Source organism: Colossoma macropomum, unplaced genomic scaffold (assembly GCF_904425465.1).
Source record: "Colossoma macropomum unplaced genomic scaffold, Colossoma_macropomum, whole genome shotgun sequence".
NCBI lineage: Eukaryota > Metazoa > Chordata > Actinopteri > Characiformes > Serrasalmidae > Colossoma > Colossoma macropomum.
This window is the reverse complement of record NW_023494806.1, coordinates 5,723,790-5,733,753: the sequence shown is the minus strand read 5'-3', so window position 1 is coordinate 5,733,753 and position 9,964 is coordinate 5,723,790. Positions and strand designations below refer to the sequence as shown.

Genomic DNA, 9,964 nt, shown 5'->3' with positions numbered 1-9,964 from the left:
AAAGTCTGGTTCCATTGACTTACATTAAAAGTAAATTAGGTTTTTTCCTTCTCCTGTTAAGTTACCAGCAAGACAACAGCGATGTGTGTGTGTGAGTGTGTGTGTGTATATATATATATATATATATATATATATATTTTTTTTAGTGAAGTGCTGCAAATTTTTAAGCATTTTTATTTATTCTATTACACAAACACACATTATATATATGTATATATACACAAATAAAAATGCATTAAAATTTGCAGCACTTCACTTAAAGGGAGCTTATCAATTGTTACAGGATTAAATCACATTAGAGGTGAGCGATATGACAATATATTATCGATATCATGATGCATTTTTGTTATTGTGATACACAGTATGCTTTTTTTGAGCACATTGTAGTTTCTTTTAAGCACACTGCCCAACTTTCATTACAAAGAGAGGATAATTAATCCTGTTTAAATTGGATTTTATGAAGTGCAGAATGTGAAATATTGTATATTGTGTATTGAGTTTGTTTTTTATTGCAGTTTTTAAATCTGGCACTGTCAGAATATTTTGATGTGTATTGTGTGTCATGAAAATTTCTCCTAGTATTTCGATATGATATTTTTGCCATGTTGCCCCACCCCCCACTGGCCACATTCATTATAATTTTCTCTCTGATATCCACTCCTAGCCTAATACCAGTATGCCATCTCTAATTGTTGCTAAATAGCTTTGGTATCTGCAAATATAATCCAGTATATAAAGGTACACAACAACTGATTTGTTCAGGTTTGTCAGAGAGTGACAGACTTTCTGGTTTGTGCTGATTTGGCTCTGCATGAGGATTTGAATGCAGTGCATTTCTCCACACGATACGCTTCTCGTGCTTCTTCTTGCGCAGTGGCTCGTTTGTTTGCTTTGTGGCCTCTTCACGTTTTTGTGAACAATTGGAGGGTTTTGCCAAACAAGAGTGAGTGACAGCTTGTCACGAGCCTGTTTTGATAGCTCGGGGTTTGTGTGCGGTGTGTTGTCCTTCACGATCCCTCGTGTTCCTCCGTTTGGGTGGCGTGATCTTCAGCGTTGATAATCACAAGTGCACTATTGTGGCTGAGAACAGGGGCTTTAAACTGCTGACTTTAGCTTTACCGAGGATGAGGGGAGTGAAGTGAGTGAGCACTGATACTGATAGCACGCGGTTCAGAAACAGGCAAACCCATAAGCTATAAGTCAAGGAAGACTTAAATGCTCTGTATTGTATTAGTGCTGCTCGTGGGTGCCAACTCTTAGGCCTTAATGAAGGTTTTGGATTAAAAGTTCACTAATTGTATATCTAACAGTCCTGGTATTTCACAGAACAGTGTTTCTTATTTAACCCCTTAATAAGCCATAAACTTGGCAGGCCCAACGTTTTATTACACACTTCTATAACCTAAGAATAGCTCCATTACTTTGCATTGAAGTCCTTGTAGTTACTGAATAATAAGCCTTTGTATGTAATAAACCTGGATTGTTAAGGGGTTAACCTGGATGCCTTAAGCCAGAAATGATGATTGTCCAATAGAAATGGCGCTCAGCTGTCCTCCTGTTGGAGAGTTCTGCCTTTTGACTGAGATATCTGAGAAATTCTGCCTTCTGAAGTGGTGGACACCACACTGATTAGTTTTTGGTAAGTTTCTGGTCTTTAATACAACTAATTTAACTCGTTAGCTGATTATCAGGTTAGAGCAGAGAGGCTATTTCACTGGGCCGTGGGTGGCTGGACTGGGCCTTTTGCTTGAAACATGCAAATATCGCATTTCTCACATAACGGCAGTAGTTTGGCCAAATATTAGATTTACACAATTAGCCAAATGTAGTCAGCTGGCCAACATTGGTGCTGTTGGAACCAAACCTTTCATCTGTGTTATGATATGACAGGATAAAAACGTTCTTAGATAGATAGATAGATAGATAGATAGATAGATAGATTCAACTTTATTATCATTGCTCAGTACAAGTACGAGGCAACAAAATGCAGTTAGCATCCACCAGAAGTGCAAATAGTAGCAATAGTGCAAAACGGACAGTGCAAATGTGCAGTAACAGGCATAAATATGACTTGTCTAGAAATATAACTATGAATGTTATATACATGTGTATATATGCACACAATACTATAAATACAATATATATACGTTATGTCATGTACTGTTAGTGTAAGCAGTTATTAACTCTTAATGCATGGAAGTAATTTTGGACCCTTTTTATAAAATGTACGCACAATGTAAAAGGCTGCTGCTGTTTGTAAAGAGTGCAGAAAAGCGTTATTTAAAACGTTACAGCCTAACAGTGACAACATTTAGTGTCTCTCATTTGCTTCTTTACTTATACCACAGCAAGGCTAAAGTCGCTAACAAGTAATGGAAGCTTTTTAGGGCCTGAGCACATTATTTTGCACAGAACTGTCACATTGCAAATTGTTGAAGACCGAATTTTGTCCATTTCTGTAGATAACGGTATATCCTGTCTTGCTAGAAACCACACAGGCAAGTCTGTTTGAAGACAACAAAGTTTTCTTTGGGTGCTATTGTGCCTAATAACATCCTGCATATATCTCACGACCATCAATAGATTTTTAAAAACACGCTATAGCACAAAATTTCTTTTATCTATTGTAAAACAATGAGTGCGTTTATATGCGCTTAATAATCCGATAACTGCAGAAAATCAGATTTTGTCAGTAATCTAATCTAATTTATATGCACGTGGGTGATCAGATAATGGGGAAACTCCAGGTCTACATGAGTCAGACAGTAATCGGATTTCTGCTTTGCTACCGGCCAATAAACTCACAGAAGAAGACGTGACGTAAACGTAATGTAAAACTCAAACTCCATGCTGCGGCTTTTTTTTTTTAAATCATCACACCTTTTTACCTGAAATTCTGAACATGCATCATCTGGAAGATGAAGAATATTTAAATACTTAATTTTGTCAAGCATGTAGTTGGTTTCAGCGTTGTTCCAAAAGCGTTTTGCTGCATCTCGCAGTGACGCTGCTGCTTATTTCCGGTACCGCAGTCTTTTTTCACACATGCGCAGACTGAGAAATCCGAAAGAAATCAGAGTAAGAGTTCACATGCACTGAGAAATCTGATTACTGACCTAAAATCCAGCTCTCTTTATTGGATTTCTTAATTGAATTTCTAGACCTTACTTCAAACTAACTGGAGTATGCTGTTTACATGACCATTTGAATAATCAGATAACTGCAGAAATCTGATTATGATTGGATTATTGGTTACATGCACTCAATGTCTCAGGCACCAGACAGCATATTCATAACCATCCATTGGTCAGTTTCCCTGGAATGTATTTCACATCGAGCCACTCAGAATGACTTTATTTACATCTTAATTTTTTTATGATCCAGAAATGTTTTGAAATTTTGAGAAAATTTGTAGTTGGTACTTTTGCTTCTACTCAAGTATATTAGTGAGAACAGGAGTCCAATTTTTACTCAGTTACATTTCAGTAGTTCAGTAGTTGCAATTTTTTCATTGTTCAGATTTTCATTTATTGTGTTTGTTCAACTCCTGGACTCCTTTACTGTTGCTTACTCTTTTCTATTCAGGGCTTTAGCATTTTATCTTAGATCAACACAACATCAAAAATAGAAAAGCAAACATTTCCTGTGCTCATAGATGCTGAATGTACTCAAAGCTCCACTGAAGTTCGACAAGTTACTCAGTCTTGAGTATTTTTTTCACAGGTTGTTTTTTTGGTGGCTACTTTCTCTTCCACTGGCGTCATTATTGCATTGACGTAGTAATAGTTTTAGTGGAGGGTGGCTCTAGGCTCCTCTGCACATCCCCAGCCCTGCTGATGTGTTGTGTTTCTACAGAAAGCAAATGCTTTTGCTGCCATGTCATCATGGATGCTGAAAGCAAGGCGAAAAAAAACGAGGCAAACGTTGCCAGCTTTTCTGTTTTCGGATTCACTACAGGAGAGCGCAGATGGCACTTCAAACAACTCAAACTGTGGCACGGCCAAAGAAAACATAAAAAAGCATTTTGGAGCACCAGGTGAGCTTCTATTCAGTGATTGATACAGTGTAGTGGAGAGTTATCCCATAGCCTCTGTTTTAACCCTTTTCTCAGTGGCCATAAAATGCCGTTTTGAGCTGTTCTGGAAGAGAACGATGCTTTTTTCTTCAGTAACATTGGCAGAAATGTGTTTGATGTACACAGATCAGGCATAACATTATGAGCACCTCCTTGTTTCCACGCTCATTGTCCATTTTATCAGCTCCGCTTTCTATATAGGTGCACTTTGTAGTTCTACAGTTACAGACTGTAGTCCATCTGTTTCTCTGCATACTTTGTTAGCCCCCTTTTACCCTGTTCTTCAGTGGTCAGGACCCCCACGGACCCTCACAGAGCAGGTACTATTTGGGTGGTGGATCATTCTCAGCACTGCAGTAACACTGATGTGGTGGTGGTGTGTTAGTGTGTGTTGCGCTGGTCTGAGTGGATCAGACACAGCAGTATTGCTGGAGTTTTAAACACCTCAGTGTCACTGCTGGACTGAGAATAGTCCACCAACCAAAAATATCCAGCCAACAGCGTCCTGTGGGCAGCGTCCTGTGACCACTGATGAAGGACTAGAGGATGACCAACACTAACTGTGCAGCAGCAGATGAGCTATCGTCTCTGACTTTACATCTACAGGGTGGACTGGCAAGGTAGGAGTGTCTAATAGAGTGGACAGTGAGTGGACACAGTGTTTAAAAACTCCAGCAGCACTGCTGTGTCTGATCCACTCAGACCAGCGCAACACACACTAACACACCTTCACCACATCAGTGTTACTGCAGTGCTGAGAATGATCCACCACCCAAATAGTACCTGCTCTGTGAGGGTCCGTGGGGGTCCTGACCACTGAAGAACAGGGTAAAAGGGGGCTAACAAAGTATGCAGAGAAACAGATGGGCTACAGTCTGTAACTGTAGAACTACAAAGTGCACCTATATAGTAAGTGGAGCTGATAAAATGGACAATGAGTGTAGAAAAAAGGAGGTGGTCATAATGTTATGCCTGTTTTTTCCTTGTGACTCTACTACTGAATGCTACTTATTTCAATTTGAACAAACATTGTGAAAGTGAATTTTAGCAACACCACCCTAAGGGTTAATTTCATCGTCCACTGCTGAGCTCAGTGGTCTGCCTCTGGCTCCTGTGCGGTGTTGGCTGGAGGCTGATAGTCATGGCCTGTAATTCCTGAACTCTTTAAAACCCACCCGCTCATCTTGGCCGTCTTCTTTTCGCGACACCAGCGGTCACAGTTGAGTGTAGGGTGTCTGGTGACCGTCCCTATTGTCGGGGGGTGGGGGGCTCTCGGCTTAATTAGGAAGGTAGGGCAGAGAGTAGGCTCCGCTTGATGGCTTAACATGCACAATTTAACCACTAACCTTCCGAAATGAGCTCCTCTGAAATAGCTAGGGCTCCGGTTTCAGGGACGGGGGCAGGGGTGATCGAAAATAAGCCTGTGCATGAGGGATCTTCATTAACTTTACTGATCCATATCTAAAATCTCTGCTATATTGGTTGCCACTCAAAGAGAGATACTATTCTGTCTCGGTTTGTCTCTCCCCCGTGTTAAGGCTGAGCAATAAAGTAGGGCTGCATGATTCTGCACGATTTTTTTGGCCTAGAATTGAGATCACGATTCTCACTTATGATTCCTCAGTGTTATAACTCCATGACAGTTACATAATCGTTTACTAAATACATTAGTTAATAGGTAATGAATAAAATTGTATATATATATATATATATATATATATATACATATATATATACATATATATATATATATTGCTGTTGTTGGAAGAAAACCTACTTTAAAAAACATACTTTACTTTTAATGTAAGTGAGTGGAACCAGAATTTTTTCCAAGTCATCTTGGGTTTCTATAGGAAATATATATATATATATATATATATATATATATACACAAAATATATATATATATATATATATATATATATATATATTTTGTATATATATATATATATATATATATATATATATATATATATTTCCTATAGTGTTCATGAATTGCACAATAAACTACATTAACACATATTGAGGATGTTCACCTTATACACATATATATATATATATATATATATATACACACACACACATATATATGTGTATAAGGTCAACATCCTCAATATGTGTTAATGTAGTTTTATTGTGCAATTCATGAACACTATAGGAATTATTCACGTGTGAGTACTTATTATAACTTGTGTAATGAATGTAATTAACATATTAATTACATCCCCCCATACTTTTATAGAGTTTGTCAGTCGTGGCACTGAGGGCAGCAGTGACTGTTGCTTTTTTTATCTTTGTACGCACCTTTAAAGGGCAGCAGTGAATAATGTTTGTTTATTTTTGTTAATAACACCTTTAGAGGGCGGTGGTGAGTAATGTTTTTCAACACGCTTAGAGAGGAGTGGTGAGTAATGTTTATTAAATGTTCGTTAACACATTTAGAGGGCAGTGGTAAGTAATGATTGTTTGGTGTTTAAAATATTTAGGGGGTGTGGTGAGTAGTAGATGTTTCTTAAATGTTTTAAACCTTTAGAGGGCAGCATTGAGTAATGTTAGTTTATTTGATCTTTGTTAATGACGCCATTAGAGGGCAGCAGTGAATAATGTTTGTTTATTTGATGTTTGTTAAGACCTGTAGAGGGCAGTAGTGAGTCACGTTTGTTTATTTGGTGATTGTTAAAAGACAGCTTTAGAGGCCAGTAATGGCCTAATGTTTATAATGAGTAATGACTGTTTATTTGATGTTTGGTAACATCTTTAGAGGGTGGTTATTAGTAATGTTTGTTTATTTGATATTTGTGCTCTTGTGTTTAATTCAGTATCTACTACACTGACTTAATTACCATAAACAGACGCTGTACTGAATTGACTGCAGGTGTAAGGAAACAAACAGCAGCATGCAAAGTTGTGATTGGCGTATATGAGCTGATTTGCATATTACTCATCATTATTGCAGTTGGATTTCCGACTAAAGGCGATCTGTTTGACTACTGGCTGTAAACGCACATGGTTAAAATCTTTTTTAGGTAGTAATCCAGGCACTGGACCAGGTGTAAACAGGGTCAGTTAATCAGCCAGTTGTCACTACTTTCTGCCTGTACTTTAAAAGTAGCTCAGAATAACATTATAACAAATCGTTGAGTGGAATTATTTAAATGATTTGCATGATTAATTGTTGGCGGATTTTTCCTGTTCGTGACAGGCCTCTGTGTCTGCGTCTCGCTTGTCGGCTTACTTAAGACGTCCTTTTTAAAATCCGTCACGAAAGTAGTTTTCCTTTCTTTTCTTTCTGTTTTTTTTTTAAAACATGATTTGACATTGACACACTGTTTCCGCCTGCGTTGTTGTGGTTGGCGGCATTTTTTTGCGCGGCCCACCCTACAGCCAACATGAAACACCCGCACGCTCCTGAGCTTTCAAAAACCTGCCACTGGTCCCGAAAGAAAAAAAAAAAACACAAAAGGCAGAGTCTTGGCCCAGCCTGTTTACAGTAATTAAACTGTCTCCTGCTGTGATTCATGACATATTGAGTAAGAGCTGTTATCGTGAAGAAGAGGGAAAAAAAAAGAAGAGAAGTCTCATACACCTTGCTTCCACCTTAAATACCCGCCGGCTTTATTTTTATTTACAGTTTTCTCCAGTGAATCCCCCGACGCTAAGGCAGTGCTGTTTGAAAATGCTTAAATGATTAGCAATCAGAAAATCTGGGCTTTCTGTAGAGGAAAAGCGATTTTTCGAAGTTAAACTGCTACAGTTTGTTTGTGTAAGCGCAGATGAAGACGAATGTAATGACTCGTTAAAGGCACATTAATAGGAGGCTCATTTAGGCTGCGCAGGCTTTCCATTCGGGTGGAGTAAGGGGCTCGTCGGAAAGCGGATGACCGAACGCTCTGGTGCTGAAACTTCTGCCCGCTGGTGGGCCGGCACCGTAAATCACCCATTTTAATCTACTGGTTTGAAATTAATCAGCGAGAATGAACCGTAACTCAACCCTCCTTATGTCCGATAATGCATTCGTCTGCCAGCCTGTATATTTACATTATTAAAGGTCTTGGAATCAGTCGTACACAGACTAATTTTGACTGCAATGTTTTGGGTTATTTTTCCAGGTTAGAGTCTGCTAATGTGTCCGGCTGATGGATCTTGGTGGTCATGGCTTGTCCTCCCCCGGACCCTTTGTTTACTCTGAGGGGGTCAGCGGCCCCCGTTAACACGCTCCACTTCCACTGCAGCAGGGCGGGACGTCCTTTACTGTACTCGGGGTGAGCACCCGCCAATCACTTTCCTACGTTTCCTACGTTTCTACTCTGGATGGAGCTCTTTAGTAAAGGCAGTGGTTATATATTGAACCGTGAACACGCAAAGAAACATTTGAATGGCTAAATTTTTCCCTGTCTGCGTTAGTAGTTCTTCTCTGTGATGGAACACTTGTTGTGTACAGTTTCGCTGCATAACACCCTGCATGTACCTCTCTGCAATAAATGGATATAAAGAAACACATTGTAGCCCAAAAGTCGATGTAAAACTATCATAAAACAACGTCTCAAACATCAGACAGTGCATTAATAAACATTTCATATAATAACTTTCTGTGAGGGAGCTGTCGCACATTCAGCTCTTCAGACGTCTGGTTCCTATCACCACCACTGTGAACAATTCTGACTCTAAATTTCTCGTTTCACATCTAGCAACTCTGAATGACTTTGTTTACATCTTAACTATTTGATTATGGTGCACGTTTGAAAAATCATTGGAACGAGTGAAAGCTTATTTAAATCAGTATTAATAACAATGTGCGTCTTTCATGGAAACTACTGTCAGTGATCAAAACTATGCATTTTGGCACATCCTAAAAGAGAAAAGTTGGCGGACATGGCGCGGGGCTTGTGCTGTGGGCACACCCATGCTCAAATGACAGGACTTTTTCCTGAAGTCGTTTATATGGGTAATTCTATGGGTTGTGATGTTGAATAGTTGATTTTGTTACGGGACGGAGCAGCAGGCCCTGAAAAAGTTCTGTTTGAGGAGTTTCATCTATCTGAGTCAAACCGATTTGTGTAGTGCATAATTAGAGCTTTGTAGAACCAAGATATTCAAAGACATAAAATATAAAAATATTATAAATATTGAGTCACACCCCTCAGAGTCACACCGCTAGTATGCAAACAGTCCTGGGGGAAAAAAACAAAAACAATTTTGGGACCTATGTCCTAACATAACAGACTCACTCTGATCATACTGTAACTTCCATCTAGCAAATCACTATCTGCGCATATAGACTGACATCTTGTACATCTTCTAACCATATCTGATATAATCTGAAATATATACACACACACACATGTAGGTCAGTGGAACCAGTCTTTTTATCTAAGTCATTTTGGGCCCTTTTTTGGTCCATTCATTGTGAAATTTACATACAATGTAAAGAGCAACAGGCATTTTCAAATGATAGCTATATAAAAAATATAAAAAATGGAGATATGAGGTTTCCTCCGACAATAGCTATACATATATATATATGTATATATATATGTATATATATGTATAGAAACATTTGAATGGCTAAATTTTTCCCTGTCTGCGTTAGTAGTTCTTCTCTGTGATGGAACACCTGTTGTGTACAGTTCTTTAGAGAACCTTTTTAAGATCATTTTGAATTTTTCCAAAAAGGGCTTTATAGAAGTGTTTTGTGTGGCACTAAAAAGGGTTCCACTGTTGTTAGAAGCCATGATATATTTTTTGGTGAACGCTTTTTGAGTTTAATTTCTATACAGTGGTTGTGATAAGAGCCAGGAGTCGCCATGTCTTCAACACAAGTACAGCCATTTTATTTACTGTCTAAAACCAGCAGTGAACCTTCTGAGTTTTATGTAATGTTAATGACAG

General features: G+C 38.6%; 1 protein-coding gene across 3 annotated transcripts in view; it reads left to right on the top strand.

Moving 5' to 3' along the window:
• The window catches only part of gnb1l (guanine nucleotide binding protein (G protein), beta polypeptide 1-like), a 62,571-nt gene that overhangs the window by 7,043 nt on the left and 45,564 nt on the right, over positions 1-9,964 (top strand). The window contains exons 1-2 of one of the 3 annotated variants that reach the window (XM_036598746.1): positions 7,954-8,003; positions 8,185-8,337. The exons of 1 other annotated variant lie outside the window; for it this stretch is intronic. In XM_036598746.1, coding sequence (XP_036454639.1) covers positions 8,228-8,337 — 110 coding nt within the window. In that variant the 5' untranslated portion in view covers positions 7,954-8,003; positions 8,185-8,227. Of the gene's footprint in view, positions 1-7,953; positions 8,004-8,184; positions 8,338-9,964 lie in introns of those variants that run through there. One more of the 3 variants, XM_036598745.1, reaches the window with a different exon arrangement.